Raw genomic sequence first — 17,665 nt, 5'->3', positions numbered from 1 at the left:
CGTTATATGAAAATAGATTGTATATTCTATTATTTAAGATCATACATATTTTTAATACGTATATAAAATAAAAATAAATAACAAACTCGTTTTAGACGAAATCTTTGTGCTTTTCCTTTCACCTGAAAAAGTCGAATGTCCATACAACATGAATTAATCCGATGAATAACTAACTGCTAAAAGTTTAATTACTTTCAAAATGTTGATGGTTAAAAAATATTTGGAGGCACAATTAAAATTCGCGAGTGCTGTCTGTACACAATTTACACAACAAAATGTTCACGAAATTGTGTCGTCACTTGTAAGTCTTAAAAAGTGATAAAAAAAAATTACTCAATAATATATTTGTTGGCGAATCCAAGGCAGATATTTGGCTACGTCGACGTAGATCACGTACTCTTGAAGATCGCAGCTTCTCGTTCTGATGTCCAACATCATGATGGAAACTATGCCTCGGAGATGGTAACGCGCGTGGCGCGGATGAAACATGACGAGGCCGCTGCCGCTGTCGCCGTCGCAAGGGCCCTTTCCGTCGCGTCTACCGGCGCAAAAAGTCCTCTCGGACACGATGTCGGCAAAGTTGACGTTGCTTCGGAGACATTCTTCCTTAAGATTCACACGGTCGTTAGAGACGAGGGCGTATATTTTTGAAATTATCTCGTGGAAAATTAGAACTGACCTGCGAAACGATGGGTACTCTGGAAGCCCGCGGCTCTGGATTGTAGCGGCCGTTATTGCCACCCAGACTCCAGCCAACGACGTAGCCGCTTTTTCCTACGACGTCCTTCAGATCCGTTCGGCTCATCCAGAGGCAGATCGGTCGAATCTGGGCGGAGAACTCGACGCGCTCCGCGAGCTTGACGATGGCCAAATCGGAATCGGCGCTATCGGGATTCTTGTAGTCCGGATGAAAGTCGTAGCTTCGAACGCCGACGCGGATCTGGCCGGGTTCTTGCTCGTTGCGTATATTGTGTATGCCGAGCGCGACGATCAATTGCTCGGCCCTAATGGGCACGTCGACGTCCTCTTGCAAGCAGTGCGCGGCTAAGCACATAAAACATCGCGATTAGAAATGAAATCGTTAATACGATAGAGCCTGAAAAATTGAGTGTACCCGTGATTACGTGCGTCCGTGATATGAGATTGCCGGTGCATTGAAACTCCAAACTCTCCTTTTTCGTAAATATGGCGACGAGCCAGGGCCAATTCTCGCGTTTGTTCGAAACCGAAGCACCGTAGGAGGAACTCACGACTCCGCACGACGAAGAGTCGTCGCTACTAATCGGCCTGGAGGTCGCCGGCTCCGTATAAATCGCCAAATTAGTAGTAGTGGTAGTAGTAGTTGGCGCTTCCGTGGTACTCGGTGGTCGACGTTTCTCGGTCGTGGTATCGAACGAGGGTATCAAATTGATCGGTAGAACGTCATCGTAGGCTGCCGTCGTCGTTTGATCCGAGAGAAAACTCAGTAGCTGCTCCGCCGTGGGGATAATCACTCGGGGAGGATACAGCGTGTGCTCCAGGATAATGTTAGTCACGACTACCCCGTACGCTGCAAGTTTATTTGTTTGATCATTAGTAATAGAGCTCTTGATTAGGACATTAACTACTAAAAATATCATAAGTTGTAAGATGAAAAAGCACCTGGTTCTCCACGGCAAAAAAGGATATCGTTCAAGGATATACTCAACACTGTTGGAAAAGGCCGAGTCACAGGAAAATGAACTCGGTAGTACAACGATTTACCCTGAAGCACATCGCGAACTGACTCATCTTTTGATTTGGCCAGTTCCAATTTGCCCATGTATTTCTGAATCAAGAGTCACAATTAATTACCCTTTTGAAGAAAAACTTTTAAGGCCAACTTACGGTAGGTAAAACTGTTGCAATGCTCAAAATGACGCTTAGATGCAAGGGTACACCTTGTGGGGGAGATGGAATCTCCACGAGTCCTGATATTTCACCATTTGTCTCATTTCGGTAGTATCGGAAATACTCTGGGCACTGACTCTGTCCAAGCGAAAATAACAATTGCAGCACGCAGATAATTAGGCAAAGTGTACCGGCTGCACGATACATTTTTTACAACTTTTCCGGCACAAAACCCTGAAATTCATTTTATGATTTTACTTGTTACTTTTTGGATCTGTGTATACTTTAGTGGGTGATAGCCGAGCTCTTTACGTACTTTATCATTTCACGAAATTGAGTGGATTTTTTCGTCACCGTGTCCCATCGCAATCATCGAGTCCATTTAAATTTACGATGTTTTCTTTTCTTCTTTCTGCGGCGAAGGTAATTCAATTTCTTTTGTCTTTTCGAATCTTTTAAATAATATTTTTTGTAATTCCACTAAAATTGTAGAAATGAATGCTTAAATAATTGACTCACTGAACGAAAACTCCGCGACTACATTTAATTTTATAACTTACCAATCCGTTCTTTTTGTCTTTTTTACGCTTAATTGATTTTCTTTTTGAGTAACCATACTTCTTGAGATTTTTTCTCTTTTTAGGAGCTGCTTCATTACCTATGCCAATTTAACAATACGAGGCATTAAAAGCATACTTTTTGTAGCACGTCACTCATCAATATCACAAAACAGATTAAAAACGTTTAAATATAAACTAAATACAGTTTCAACTAATACAAATTAAACTGATAAAAAAATAAATAAAAATGATAATTTAGAATCTAGACAAAATTGTACTACTTTTCTCGCGATATTGACAATCGAATAATGAATGAATACTGCAGCAGCAGGTAGGAAGTTCGCTACACGTCTCATTAATGTTACAATGTGAAAGCGCAAACTCAGTCTATTAATCCGCCTCATCAGCAATTCAATTCAAAGCGAGCAGGAGTAACTCTAGTGTAAATATATAAATAATATCATTCATATACAGAGCGCGCCTTACCTCGGTGGCGCTTCGCTTGCATTTACTATCCTGAATAACTTTTGAAATTAATATAATATTTATTTTCTTTGGCCTCGTCCTAGTTACATCATCAATAAAGATGATACAATACAACATCATAAATAAATAAACACATAATTACAAAACGATACCGAGTAAGTGGCTATGACAATATTGTATATGTACATTCTATACAAGGACAATTGAGATATTTTAAAGAAACTGATTCCTCTTTTTTTCGAGAATAAAATCTAAATGAAAATTGAATTTGAATTTTAAATTTTATTCCTGAAAAGTATGTATAAAATTTATTTTTATTAACTTTTAAAAGAAATAAAACTATTCATACCAATAAAATATCATTGATTATAATCAATCATCTTTTAGAGCTTTTAAACTTTAATTAATGTTTCTTCAAAATTTTCATGGGGATTTAAATTTTAAAATTTACATCTACACTTTTAAAATGCATAAAGATGCTTACCGATTGTGTTTTTATTTTACCGGTGATCAATATACACAGTGTATTCTTGAGATAAAAATTCCTTAAAAGTCTTTGACCATTGTCACGAGTCATCCTCGATCAAATTCAGAAATCGAAATTCGTCGAATGATGTATGAATGCGATTTGCAAATCAGTAAATTCGATTATATATGCGAATTGCGAATCAATGCGCTGTACGGAGTGCGGCCTGCGCGTAAAATGTGTGCGGCAAAAACCGCGACGATAAACATACATAACCTTCACGTGTCTTAGTAGGGCTCGCGATTGTCTGTTGGATTTCTATATGCCACAGTATTTGTGTAGTCGCTATCGCAGCAACTCGCGGCAACAATCATTTTGGTAAAGTCGGTGCTTGTTTTGTGCGTGCCAAGTCTTGCCCCGTAAGAGTCCTTGACGATATCGAGCAGTGAAATTGATATTTTCTTTACTTTTGAAATATTATGAGTCCAATGGACGATACCGAAGATATGGACTTGAATAATCCTGTTGACGACGAGGAGACCGAACGTAAGCTGTTAGCTGGATCGGATGAAGAATTGGACGACGAAGGAAAATTAGACGATGAAAATGTCGATCTAGGAAGCGATTCGGATGAAGAAAAAATGGAAACTTCCACGGCGGCTGCTACCAAAGGTAGCGACTCCGACGATGACTCTGACTCCGACGACAACGACGAGGAGGATAATGCAGCCGACGAAGCCGAAGTACAGAATTTTGTCAGCATACTGGAGCAAAACCCGTACGACTACGAGGCGCATAAATCATTAATTGAAAAACTTCAAACTATGGGTTGTCTCGATCGACTCAGAAATGCCAGAGAAAATATGAGTGCTAAGTACCCGCTCACTTCGGAAATTTGGCTTTCCTGGCTGAAAGACGAAATGAAGCTTGCTGTCACTCCAGAACAAAAGCTCCCTGTGTTGGAACTTTGTGATAGAGCTGTTAAAGATTACCTCTGTGAGTATTTTAATACAAAGTCAATTGATTTTAATAGCATTTATATACTCATCTGTGTCATTTTGTTTTAGCCGTTGAGGTATGGCTGGAATATTTAATATTCAGTACTGGACTAGGTACTGAGGAAGAAAATGTTGAAAAAATAAGGGATATTTTTGAACGAGCTTTGACAGATGCTGGTCTACACGTTACAAAAGGTTCTTTGATTTGGGACGCTTACAGAGAATTTGAAAATTTTATATTATTAATGGTAAGTGAAATTATTATAATTTCATCATTTTGCATTTTATTTTTACAAAATAATTAAATCATTTTGTTTAATTAATAGATGAATACAGATGATTCAGGAAAACTTGATCAAATTAATCGAATTGGTAAAATATTCAAACGCCAACTGGCTTGTCCTTTGTATGGCAAAGAAAAAACCTTTGAAGAATACCAATTATGGCGATCATCAGAGGGTAGCAGCTGTACTGAAGATGAAAAAATCATTAAAAGTGGATATGATCGAGCTTTAGCTGAATTAGAAGTTCGGAAACCATTTGAAGAGAAAATTGAAAGTTCTAACAGTAAAGAAGAATTGCTTGATGCTTATAACGCTTACTTAATGAAAGAGAAACAAATAGGAGATCCAGGTCGAGTCAGTGTACTGTATGAACGTGCTGTAGCTGATTTAAGTTTAGAACCAACTTTGTGGCTTGACTATATACTCTATGTACAGAACAATATTAAAATTTATGAAATTGTAGAAAAGATTTATGCAAAAGCAGTAAGAAATGTACCATGGTATGTTAAAATATGGCAAGCTTGGATTAGATATCTTGAAAAAAAGAAAAGTCCTATGTCTGAAGTACAGCAAGTGGTTGAAAATGCTCTGGCTGTAGGTTTTGCTTCTCCAATAGAATATAAAGATCTCTGGATTTCATATCTTGAATATTTACGACGAGGAGTTGATAAAGCTCCAGATGAAGAGAAACATATTGAAATTGTAAGAAATGCATTTAATCGAGCTTGTGAACATTTGAAAACTTTTGGAATTGAGGGTGATCCCAATTGTGAAGTTGTTCAATTTTGGGCCAGGTTCGAAGCAATTACGGCTCGTAGTATGGAAACAGCAAGGAAACTATGGGCAGATATTATGTCGCAAGGTCACAGTGGATCATATGCAAGTTGGTTGGAATATCTTTCACTTGAGAAGTAAACTTTTTTAGCATAATTATAATTGATACATTTTTACATTTTTACTAATAATTTTTATATATTTTAGGTGTTATGGAGATACTAAGCATCTACGTAAACTTTTCCCTAAAGCATTGGCAGCAACTGTAGATTGGCCTGAAAGTATAGCTAATTCTTGGATCAATTTTGAAAGGGATGAAGGAACTTTAGAGCAAATGGAAGTTTGTGAAGCGAAAACAAAAGAGTGCTTGGAGAAAGTAGCACAGAATAGAAAAGCACAAGAAAATATGCAAAAACATGAAACAGTAGTCAAAAAACCACTTAAAAGAAAAGCTGAAGATGTACCCAAATGGAAAGATGTAGGGATAGTTGAAAGTAAGATAATAAAGACTGACAAAATGGGAAAAGCTAACATCAAAAATGGTCCTACTGCTACCTTAGCTAAGGGTGATAAGGAACATGGTGGTCAAACTAAAAGCGCACCTCCTCCTGGCTATAAAAAACCAGTTGAAGAACATATGGATACAACTGAGTCAGAAGCAGAGACTCATGAATTCCAAAAAGTTAAGGATCAAATTACTGTATTTGTCAGTAATTTAGATTATTCAACAACTGAGGAGGAAGTAAAAGCGGTACTTGAATCAGTTGGACCAATCACTTTGATAAGAATGGTAAAAGACTTTAAAGGCCGAAATAAAGGTTTTTGCTACGTACAATTTGAGAATGAGGTATGTGTAATAAATATGTGCACAATTTTTTTTAAAGTAATGTATTCTAATTTTATTTTTTTTCTATTCATTTAGAATCAAGTGGAGGAAGCTCTCAAACTAGATCGAACACCAATAAACAACCGACCAATGTTTATATCCAGATGTGATCCTGATAAGACTTCAAGAGGTCCAATATTTAAATACAAAACAGAATTAGAGAAGAATAAATTATTTGTGAAAGGTAATTGTTAAAATTAATAAACAATATGCAAAAAAATTGTTCTAAACTTATTTAACTCATTTTTTTTTAGGTTTGCCTCCCAGTACAACAAAAGAGCAGCTCGAAGAAATATTCAAAGTCCACGGAAATCTCAAGGATGTACGGATAGTCACTTACCGTAACGGTCATTCTAAGGGATTAGCGTACGTTGATTTTGAAAATGAAGTTGATGCTGGCAAAGCCTTAGTTGCGACTGATGGAATGACTATTGAAGACAAAGTAATAAGCGTAGCAATTAGTCAACCACCACAGCGTAAACCAACACCAGGTGACGACAATTTAAGAATCAAATCCCTCGGAGGTTCTTCACAAAGCCGTTCCCACTTTGGAGGTCCCAAAAGTGTATTATCATTAGTACCTAGGGTATTAAAAACTACCGCTACCAGTGACGTAGTTCCTGGTAATGGAGTAGCAAAAGCAAAAACTAACGAGGATTTTAGAAATATGCTTCTAAAAAAATAAGATAGATTATAAGTTCAAATCAACTTCTTACTTTTTACTTAATACTTGAAATCTTAAAAAATCAAAAATTCATGAAAAAAAGAACTAATAAACAGCGATATTGTTTGAATAATTTGTTCTAAAAACAAAATGTATTTTCTCGGAGCTTTAAATGATTTTTTAGGATTTTAAGACATTTTATATGATGAAAAATGATATTATCATAAAAATTATTTACTACATAAAATTTTGTATGTATGTACATAAAATAATTACTATTTCTACAATCTAGTAATGCTTATTTATAAAGTATAAAAACGTTCGCTTATAGTTCGAATCTATAGAATAACTGCGTGAATGATACATTATATTTGTATTTATAAAACAACATGTTACATGATGTTTGATAAAGCATGTAATAAAGCCACATTTTCTATAAAAATATGTATAAATTTAATACTTGAGCTCAGTCACAAAAATTAATCAATCATATTTACACTTAAACATAAGTACAAATTCTGCTTTTAAAATAATCGTAATTATTGTTTACAATTACAGGCAGTGTATGTATAAAATTGAAAAAAAATACACTAATACATACTTAAGAGACTCGTAATACCTATAACTATATGGGCATGCATAAAAAAGTAACGCAGCGCACGGGTAATCGCACTGGATACACGATCGAAGATGGATGAAAATCGCGACGTCGTTTGTCGATAAACGCGGCAGCGATAAAAAAAGTGTAACGATGAAAGGAAGGAGATACAAAAGACCGAGGTTGAAAAACGGACTGTATCTGGAGCATGGATAGGACGGAGATCGACGTTCAAATGTGCATATGATTGACGCCGGCCTCGTAGTGCTGCTTCTTGAGTCGGGGCGGTGCAACGGGTGGCGGGACGGGGGGCGGTGCGCAGGAGACGTCCGCAGTCTGTCGATGATGTCTGCGATGCATCTCCGACTGGACGAGCCGCCTGGCCATGAGCCACTGCTTCGCCCGACCGGCGTGATAGTAGTAAGTGTAGAGCAGTGCCATGACCGCGAGCACCACCAACAGACACGTACCGGCCATGACGAGATTGTAGAGCCAGAAGGGCCCGGTGTGATCGGTGGGCTCGTAATCGCTCGGCACTTCGGTCGTGCTGCTGCTCTTCGTCGTGGTTCTCGGCGTCGTCGTGGTCGGCCTCTTCGTCGGTGGTCTGGTTGGACGCGGTGGTAAAGTGGCCTCTTCGTCACCTATAGCTATATCCGCGCAAGCTCGAAACTCTTCCTGTGGGCCGCAGCCGACCGCACCTACGAAAATTAACGTCATTTAATTTTACTTTTTCCTATTTATTTTCATTTTATATCTAACCGCGACTAATGAGATTTTACTCTCTACGAAAAAATATTAAATGCCGTAATTAGAACTTGAATTAAAATTTTGAATTAGTTATCGTAGGAGTTTTTGTTTTTAATAATTGCAAATGGTAAAAAAAAGAAAGTTTGGCAGTAGTATTTTTTTATCTGAGATTTTTTTCCGGAAAATTTTTCCTGCGAAGATTTCTTTTTGAGGAGACTTCACTTTGATCGTAGGTCAAAGGCTGAGAACACACACACATTTACAAAAATTTGTTGGGTATTCAATCCAATTTACACCTGTGTAAACCAAATTTTGCTACGACGCCTAATTTTTTTGTCTATCACAGAGCTTTCTCATGAAGGAAGCAATTAGTAATTAGAGCGAGCTGATGTTACTTAAATCATTTTTCTCATTCTCACATTTACATACTTCTTCCTGAATATTCGCTATAATACCGTTTGCTTTTAACATTACCAAGGTAAAAGTAAAAATACCGAAAAAAATGTGAAAGAAAATTACAGTTCAATAATAATCAGTGTAATTTCGCGCTTTACATGCAGGGTACTCGGGTCGAGCATTTTTTTTCGGGGACGCGCACTTTTATATAGAAGCTCGTAATAAAAGTTTTATTCGTCAGAGGCAGTATAAAAGTTTAAAGCTGCGCACGGGTCAACGAACACATATAGGTATACTTTAAAAACAGTGAACTGGCTCGTCGCACATACATGTGTACGTATACATGTACGAATATATAAAAGCTATTGCGAATTGCGAAGCGGTAGTAGGTAACATGTAGGTCGCGGACAATTTTTGACTCTTTTTAACGCGATGAAACTTTCTCCTCTCTCGCATGGGCCGTAAGTGTGCACAAACACATACGTGTATAGTCGCTCGGTATTATAGGAGATCGTTACTCAAGCTAGCTCGATTCAAATTCCAAACATCCTCCGTCGTCTTCCTCATCGTCGTCGTCGACGTTATATTCGCATAGTAAAACCATCGTTCGTTATATGCGCAGCGGTCGCGAATTGCACAATCGACGTTTTGTGCTATGTGTCGTGCGCCGGGACAGCAGCACGTGATGAGGCCCCGCGCTCGCGATGACAGTTCGCTATATGTATTATGAGACACACTCGTCGTGCTGTCTCCTTTCGAACAAATAAATCGTGAACCGTAAATCGACGCATGGGCTCATCTCATCATATAACACGTCTTGAAGATAAGATCGAAAGAACAGGAAGTCACGCGAAACAAAAACAAAAAAGTCATCTATCCATTCAATGTAATAATGCTTTAAAATTTTGATATACCTTGACCATTGCCGCAATCGCCCCAATTGTTTCCAGCCACGTATCGCCACTGGAATACGCACTGTGCACAGGTCAAGCCGTCGGGAAGCTTGTAGTAGGCCTCGAAGATCCGATTGCCCTCGCCGGGATAGTAGCGGGCGGTGCCGTTCTCGCCGCGCAGCACGTAACGATCGAGGCATTCCTGGTTCACCTCCCGGTTGTTGTAGGTCATCGGGCAGGTGCGAAACTCGAAGTAGCCCATGTGATTGGCGGTGAGCTCGACCCGCACCGGGATGACGGCTCCGGTGCGATATCTGCGCACGATCACGCCCTTGCCGTACTTGCCGCCCAGCTCGTGAGCTCGAGGCTAATGTAACGAGAGGAAGAGAGAAAAAATTATAATTAAAAAACGTCATTAGCTCGCGTCGATGTGTGCGCAACTGGGTGTGGGTGCGTCGTTAAAATAAGCCACACGCGCATACGCGGCGCACTTGTTCGCCAACAAAAGAACGTAAATTGTTCACTCGGCAAATGTTTGCTCATAAGACATCCTCGTAAATCCGTCCGTCTGCGAGACCGGCCATAAAAGATTTTTTTTTAAACTCTCTTACCTCTCTGGAGTCCCAGGGATCGCCGCAAATTCCGCATCTGCCGTGATTGGTCTGCCACTGCCTGGTGAATCCACCGCAATAGGACTCGTGGTCATTGTAATCGTGTGGCGTGTCGAAACCGTACCTCCACATGGAGCCCCGGGACGGCGGCTCTATCAGTCTTCCATGGGCCGAGACTTGGCCGACCAGAAAATTTCCACATACCCAGAGGAAGCAGCTCAGGTACACCGCCAGTCCCCTCTTACCAATTATACCATTCTGACTGCCATTCTGCAAATATAACGATATTCATAAAATGACAAAATTAGTATAATGCACGAACGAATGGTGGTATTCTATACTTTCATATTGGAGAATTTGCAATTACGCGCAAGTAACTGTGAGCTTTACGGTTTAGAATCGATAATTAATTAAATAGCTTAGATGTCTTACCAAGAGACGTAGAGAACGAGTCTGAGTCACGATTTTCGGCGCTTTAACGTGTCGCGAAAACAATACGACTAAATAAACAATAGAACCGTAGCTTGGCCCGTCGCATATTTTATATATTTTTTAAACAAATAACGAGGCCAACCGAATATATAAATGACCAATAAAGTTTTTAAATATATAATAAAGCCGCTGGAACATCCGGAACAGATGATTATTAATAGAAACAAGCCGCGCATTCGTATTAAAGAAACAATTGAAGCGACATTTGCGAATTAAATTAAATTTCGGAGAAGGATAACAAATGAGTGAAGAATTTGCATTTGAATGTACAGCCGCGAATAAGGAATCAAAGCTGCGTGCTAGACATTTATGGTACGTACAATCGAGTTGTCTTTCACAAGTCAATAATAATATTCGTACTGTACTAGTGGTTACTGCCATTTTTTCTTTTCGTAATCGCATTCGAATTATAATAAGTAAAAATATTCTATATAATAGAGCATTGAAATGGGAGGATCGCGAGCAATTGCTTTTAAATTGGGTCGCATTAGTATCGCCACAAGCTACAATTCGTAAAAATAGGAAGTGTTTGGTGAGCAAGTAAGCCGAGTGTATATGCTACGATAAGTAATAGCGATTTAAAAAGGTATATTGCCATAAAGGAGATGCTATTATATGCTAGCTGCTCTCTGTGCACACATAGAGAGGCAGTACTCGCAAGAGCATCTCGATGAATTATTCATGGCTGGCTAGGCATAAATCGCTGTTGCTGCTGCTCTATACCCATGGGCTCCCATTCAAGTCCCATTAGGAATCCGCGAGCGCGAGCTCGAATGGACATATTTACATTGGGCACCCCGCTAATGTCGGATGCATGAATAGCAGGTAAAAAATGAATGACGAGGAGATAATTTTTATGCGGGTACTACTACTAGTTGCGACTATTTATTGAACTCGATGGCGTTATATATAATACAACTTAACCGTGCCATAGGGTTTTCTCTTATTGCACTTCCGCGCGCGCGCGTACGCGACAACGGATACACTCGCACGCGCGGCTGCAGTAAGCGTGCGTAAGTACGAACTCTCGCGCCTTTTCCTGCGCGCTCGCGACGCATTTTCTCTTTTATTCGCCTGAGAACCTCGGCTTATCACGGCAAATTCGCGAGAGTGTTGTTGTGTGTGTGTTGGCTTGATGCTTTAATAGCTAATTAAGAACGTAATGATTTTCTTTCTTTTGCCTCCAACTTACGCAGAAGCTGCGCACTCTCTAAGTAAGCCATTCTGTAATGATTATTCCGATTTTATTATTCGGTCTCACCATGCTACTGCGCTACTATACTGTTGCGAGCGAGTTACATTTTATAACGCTTTTCCGACGCCTTAATTCAGCAGCAGCGGCGGGCGCTTTCCTTACCGGTCAAACCTCGAAATTTTCTTACTTTGTATACGGATTCATTTTTTGTTATTTTTCATAGAAAGTATATGGGCACACACACTCGTTGCAGCAATTAAAGCGATCACTTTTTAATGAATTTGAAAAATCAAATGGGCAACTCCCAGTAGGAGAAATTCTCGCAAAACCAGATCAAAGTATAAAATCAACAAAGATATATATAAAATATCATGAATATTCTACGACGTTTTTGTGGCAAAAAATACAATAAAGCGAGCTGTACGTTGCGTACGTTTAAGGAAATCCGGAGAAGTTTATAAACGCAGTTGAAGTTAAAAACTCTCTCGATGCTGCTCTCGAGCTGCTTGCGGAACGACAATTAAAAAATTATGCAAACGGCTTGAGAAGCTCGCGCTGTTAAATTGAAAATGATCGTCTCTAATTCGCGCTCGTCGTGCGCACTTGAAACCGTTACCTACATTGATTCAATCGAAATATCTAATGTAAGGCGCAGCACTGCTGATAAATATACGCGCGCGGAAAATGTATACTTAGACGCGATGCGGTTTTCAGTGAAATTGGCGATAATTGCGCGTAGAATCTCCGAGTTGACAGAAAAGAAAGCAAAAGCAAAAGCTCTCTGCAACGAGGGGAAAAGTTTTCGCAGAATCTGACGGTTATATTCGTCTCCGTGGATGCGGTTATACATTTGGTGCATACATAAGCGCGTCGTGTTTATCTATCCACGGCGAAAAGGCGAGCATTTCTTTTGACACACATGTCGCGTTGATGGTTTTGTCGCCTTCATTCTTTTACCTTTTCCATTTCATTCGCGCGACTAGCGAGAATTCAAAGCGCACCGCGAGAGCTAAATGATAATAATGTGACAATTTTTTTCACGGTAAACGACACGAGAGAGAATCAAGCCAGATTCTCGTACGGGTGAGGGAGTGTAGTAGCAGTAGCACAATAACGCGACGCATGCGATCCGAGATGCAGTCGTTTTATTAGGAAATCGTTACGTAAAACATGTGAACCCGCGAAAACAACAGTAGGATATAATTTATGGTTGAAGGGGCTCTCGAGCGCAGATATATACAATATATAATATGTGACTAATGGAAGAAGAAGAAGAAGAGAAAAAAAGGCACGCAATTGTATATATGATTATTAGAATTATTTCCGTCGTTTATTGTATTATCAGTTCCGTCATTGTTACTTATCAGGATGCAGATGTTTACACGTATTTCGAATTGTGTAAGCTGTCGCTTCATCGTAAAATATAACGTGTGTATAATGGCAAATCACACGGCACACGCCGGTATATAATATATATGAACGCGCGTATGTAACAACTCCGTTGCGAAAGTCCCGATGAAAACGTCTCCTATAAGCTGCAGTTGTGTCTGCATGGTCGCGTCGTCACACGTGTATATAAAATAATAGCGATGAACACGTGTATCAAGCACGTCGAAGTAGCCGTCAACGACGACGGCGACGACGAGCGAACTAGATTCTTTTTTTAGTCGTCGTTTGTGTTGTACGCGCGTTTGGCGCCGATTCAACGTCGATACCGAAGCTTTGTTCATCGATCGAAGCGCAGCAAGCCGCACGTACATAGTGACAAAGTGATGTGGACAATAATGAAGGCTTCTCGCTTTCGTAAGACGAGCGCGGTTTTTTGAAACCGGCCTCAGCGCGACTGCGAACGCGACGAGCAGATTCGATTAGAAAGTTAATGAAATCGATTGATCAAAGCGAGCTATAGCGTAGAGTTTGTGTATGCACACAGGAGGAAGGGGGCTTTGTTTGTTCTTGTGTGTGTGTATGCGCGAGCGAGCTCATTTAGACAGATATCTGTGGAGAATCGCTTGCTCCTGCGCCGCATCCGCGAGGATCGAGCAAGACATCGAGGGACTTTGAGCTTGTATTATGTGGCTTATCCGCATCGGGTTATTCGATGCACTTGTACACCACAGCTAGGATAGTGCCATGAACATAGCCTGTCTGTCTATGTAGCCGGTATACATGCACAGTCGCGGGCTTTTATTCTTTTGCGCGATCACGATGACTCTAAGGACATTAGTTTTCGCGCTTCGTTGCTCGCACGCTCGCTGCAACAGGCACCAGTAGCAGCAGCAACAACATCTAACAGCGCGAGAAATGCTATGTTGAGATTGTATTAATTTTACCGAGCTGTAAGCCTTCGCACGATGTATATAATACGTGCGATACTTCTATAGCGTGTATAAAAAAAGATCTGGAGAATCGCGTCGAGCGGAAAATGCGAAAATTCAACACTTGGCGATGCTACATGTACAGACAGACGTAACGCGCGCGCGAAAGCCGGTTCAGACGATCGTTTGATTAAGGATGTTTTTTTTCTTTTCTTTAGATCGTACATACAATACAGTAGTACACGGTAAAGTTTGAATGCAAACTTTTCTTTTGCAGTTACACGACGATTCAAAACTTGACATTTTTCACGAATATACACGCGATCGTTTCGGCTGCATTGAATAAGGGGAGGAACACGGCAGGCCCGCGGCGAAATAACAATCATAGTATTTTTACAACATTTTATCCAAGAGATGGTCAAAAGAAATATTATGCACTATATATGCATGCTAGACACTGCGTTCGAGCGTTTGAACAGTTTGAAGAATGTTGTCTAAAATTAATCCGCGACTTTGAATTTATTATGGCACACACGAGTTACGCCCCGAGGCTCTCGAGCGACCTTTTTTGTACAACCCGACCCTGCGCAGTTTTTATTTTTATATGAATATACTACTTTTATCCTTGACCACGGCTCGAGCTATCTGGAGCCGAAATCTCGAAAAATGCTGTGTGTAGTAGCACGCGCTCAGTCGCTGTGTGTGTACTTTATATATATATGCGGACAGATATCTTGCCCAATCTACGCTCCGCGTTATAAAGCCAAGTGCAACCGCGTTGTACATGGGAAGAGAGAATTAAATCGTACAAAGCAGCTTGGCCATGGCAACGAAGCACATTGTACAATAGAATAATATGATGAAGTATTATACAACACTCGAGTTGAGCTGCGCCCGATCGAAATATATACTGGTCATTTTAGTTAGAACATATATCTCAGCCTCGAAATTTTCGATTTCAAACAATACAAGTCGATATTTCATCCGATCCGTAGCCTTTCCTACGAAATCGTCAGGAGCAAAAAAGGAATCATAATGCTATACTTCAAAAATATTCGAAATTTAACCTTGGTAGAATTTTTAATTGCTTTGCCGTGCTCATTTTTAAAGCCGAGTATGGAATTTATGCGAATAGTAAGTCAACCTTTATTAATCGAATTAGATTTAATTAGTTATACGTGAGCTGCAGGACTCTGAGTAATTGCACTGCCATATTTCGATATCATTATTGCCAATTATGATTTGATTTTGAAATGTAAAAATTGTCATCATTTTTATCGCATAATGAGAAATGAAAAATGTGGAAAAATTAAAATTTTAAATTTATTCATGCATTTTTCGAATTTCATTTTCTAATTGGTCTCGCTCGAAAGAGTTTCTTGCAAAATTGAAAAAGCCGCGGACATCTCCCTTACATTTACTCGATATTACGCAAAGCCTCGTAAGGAAATGACAAGTTAATTTGAATAAGTTAAAGGATATTTTCCGTAAAGCCCAGAGGAATATAAAAATTAATGATTCACTTTCTAGCAGTAAGTTAAGCGTTTTCAAATGTTTTGCTTGCATAATGTCGCTTCGAAGCTGTATTATTACCGGTAAAAGAAGAACAGTTAGATGCAACACTTCGGTATACACTAATTAATACGAAATTAGGAAGTAGTTAATTGTTTGCAAATACTACACATATTTGAGACTCGCGCTAAAAAAATTTAAATTAAAAGTCACACTAGTCGTGTCGCATACTCGATATTGCTCAATGGCTTTGTAAATTTTTGTTCGTATACACACCGCATAAGCCTTTCGCTTATCCATGGGTAAACACATAGTTGACAGGCACGGTTTTGTTGAACTACACTACTCGACTAAACGCGGATAACTTAAAAAATTATCACAATCGAATCAGAAACCGGTTCCGGAGTCAGACACTTCTATCCTCGCGCGCACTATAATCGCAACTGTTGCTGCTGCTGTCTCAGCCCCGACTAAGCCGAATTTCCGATGAAAAAGCAAAGGTGAGTTATTTGGATATCTCATGAAAAATACCCGCGCAGCGGTTGATATGTGTAATCTAGGATAGGTGACTAAATAAACAGAATATATACTGCTAGCGCGGCCGGTTCCTCATTTTCCCATATTATATAGTTAGCGTGAGTCACCTGGAGGTATGAGGTACACAACAGGATACTCTCGAGCGTTCAAGTTCAAGCGGGTCGTGCCCGTGTAGGTAATTCGACGTGATTAGCGTCAATGCGCGACGAATAAACGGCACTCCGAGTTATGCTCGCAATGATCCACTTAAAAATGGCACGCAGCACGAGAATCTTATATATATGTGCAGGATCAAGAGTGAAGGAGGAGGAGCTGGCGCCGATCGAAACCAACAAAAAAAAACAACCGTACGTAACACGCACGTATATAATATCGCGCGGGACGGCCCTGATCTTTCTACTCTGCACGGGCGCGAAACAAAGGAGCTGCTGTCCCTCTGGCCTATTAAATATCCTTGAACACACCTACGCGAGGTGTATACGCGCGCGCGTGTATGTGCATGCATTGTACGATATAATATACATACAACGCGCGGATCGAAATGGTCTCGCGATTCGCGAGCTGTGGTCGTCGCTTCTCTTCTCTGCATGCACGCGCGAGCCAGTTGCACCGGCCATATCGCGGTTCGGAAGTACAGTGCACCCTTCGCTGAGTAAGGAAGAGAGAGAGGTAGGAGGTGAACGACCCCTTGCGCGCTGCCGCAGAGCATTCGTACGGTATCTTATATCTTAAGCAGGAGCAAGGAGCACGGCGAAAAGGAGCGTGCCTCGAGGGCAAATCGAATTTTCCAATATATCACAACGATGTAGGTTGCAGGAATGTATTTTGATATAAAAAAGGAAATACAGATTCGAGTACTCACCAGCTGGAAGGGCGAAGGATGTCGAGGGCGCTGCATCTTGATGGTTGCTCCATCGGCAGCGCTTGACACTTGTAGCTGTCCCCGCGGACTTTTTGCAAACCGGTCGATGACAAGCTGCTGTGTGCACTGACTCTCGATTCTGTATATATTATATCTTGTATATTTATAAAATTTTTATAATATACTGAACTCGATATGTGTATGAACGCGGCGCGCGCGCGCGGCCGACTCGAAACTCGCGACTCTTGCGGCCGAGGCCTGCTGATACTGCTGCTGCTGCCGCCGCTGCCGCTGTTACTGCCGTGTGCCCGCAATGTGTACAATATCGGCTTCTCGCCGTCACCGCCACCGCCACGGCCTAGCCGCCAGACTGCTGCCACTCTCCGTGCCTGGCAAAAGGTATATTGTAGCCGAGCGTACGCCCCGCCGCCGACTCCGGATAACGTATACGGGCTCCTATATGCTTATATGGTACGCGTGTGTGAGTATGTATACTTATAAAGTACCAACACACGTG

General features: G+C 40.5%; 3 protein-coding genes across 4 annotated transcripts; 1 reads left to right on the top strand and 2 right to left on the bottom strand.

The window, feature by feature from the left end:
• Nucleotides 1-157: 157 nt before the first annotated feature.
• On the bottom strand, nucleotides 158-2,339 carry LOC106653197 (serine protease gd-like). The gene is made up of 6 exons (XM_014372540.2): nucleotides 2,186-2,339; nucleotides 1,867-2,103; nucleotides 1,642-1,807; nucleotides 1,115-1,549; nucleotides 680-1,044; nucleotides 158-606 (listed from the first exon to the last, which is right to left on the bottom strand). The coding sequence occupies exons 2-6, from the start codon at nucleotides 2,074-2,076 to the stop codon at nucleotides 334-336; spliced, it is 1,449 nt and encodes a 482-aa protein (XP_014228026.1). The 5' UTR covers nucleotides 2,077-2,103; nucleotides 2,186-2,339; the 3' UTR covers nucleotides 158-333.
• Nucleotides 2,340-3,643: 1,304 nt separating this feature from the next.
• Nucleotides 3,644-7,076, top strand: LOC106654900 (squamous cell carcinoma antigen recognized by T-cells 3). The gene is made up of 6 exons (XM_014375031.2): nucleotides 3,644-4,377; nucleotides 4,449-4,627; nucleotides 4,706-5,574; nucleotides 5,645-6,284; nucleotides 6,360-6,507; nucleotides 6,578-7,076. The coding sequence occupies exons 1-6, from the start codon at nucleotides 3,861-3,863 to the stop codon at nucleotides 7,006-7,008; spliced, it is 2,784 nt and encodes a 927-aa protein (XP_014230517.1). The 5' UTR covers nucleotides 3,644-3,860; the 3' UTR covers nucleotides 7,009-7,076.
• Nucleotides 7,077-7,197: 121 nt separating this feature from the next.
• Nucleotides 7,198-17,423, bottom strand: LOC106655600. Of its 2 annotated transcripts, none has more exons than XM_014376079.2 (4): nucleotides 17,149-17,423; nucleotides 10,233-10,502; nucleotides 9,643-9,988; nucleotides 7,198-8,283 (listed from the first exon to the last, which is right to left on the bottom strand). In XM_014376079.2, exons 1-4 carry the CDS (start codon nucleotides 17,182-17,184, stop codon nucleotides 7,817-7,819), a joined length of 1,119 nt encoding a protein of 372 aa, XP_014231565.1. In that variant the 5' UTR covers nucleotides 17,185-17,423; the 3' UTR covers nucleotides 7,198-7,816. The 2 variants fall into 2 exon arrangements, with proteins under 2 accessions (XP_014231565.1, XP_023318551.1); XM_023462783.1 differs by lacking the exon at nucleotides 17,149-17,423 and adding an exon at nucleotides 16,026-16,114.
• Nucleotides 17,424-17,665: the final 242 nt, after the last annotated feature.

This window comes from Trichogramma pretiosum, unplaced genomic scaffold, assembly GCF_000599845.2.
Source record: "Trichogramma pretiosum strain Unisexual culture from Peru unplaced genomic scaffold, Tpre_2.0 scaffold1, whole genome shotgun sequence".
In the NCBI taxonomy this organism is placed as follows: Eukaryota; Metazoa; Arthropoda; class Insecta; order Hymenoptera; family Trichogrammatidae; genus Trichogramma; species Trichogramma pretiosum.
Note: the sequence above shows the minus strand (reverse complement) of the source record. Positions and strands in the feature narration are given on the sequence as shown.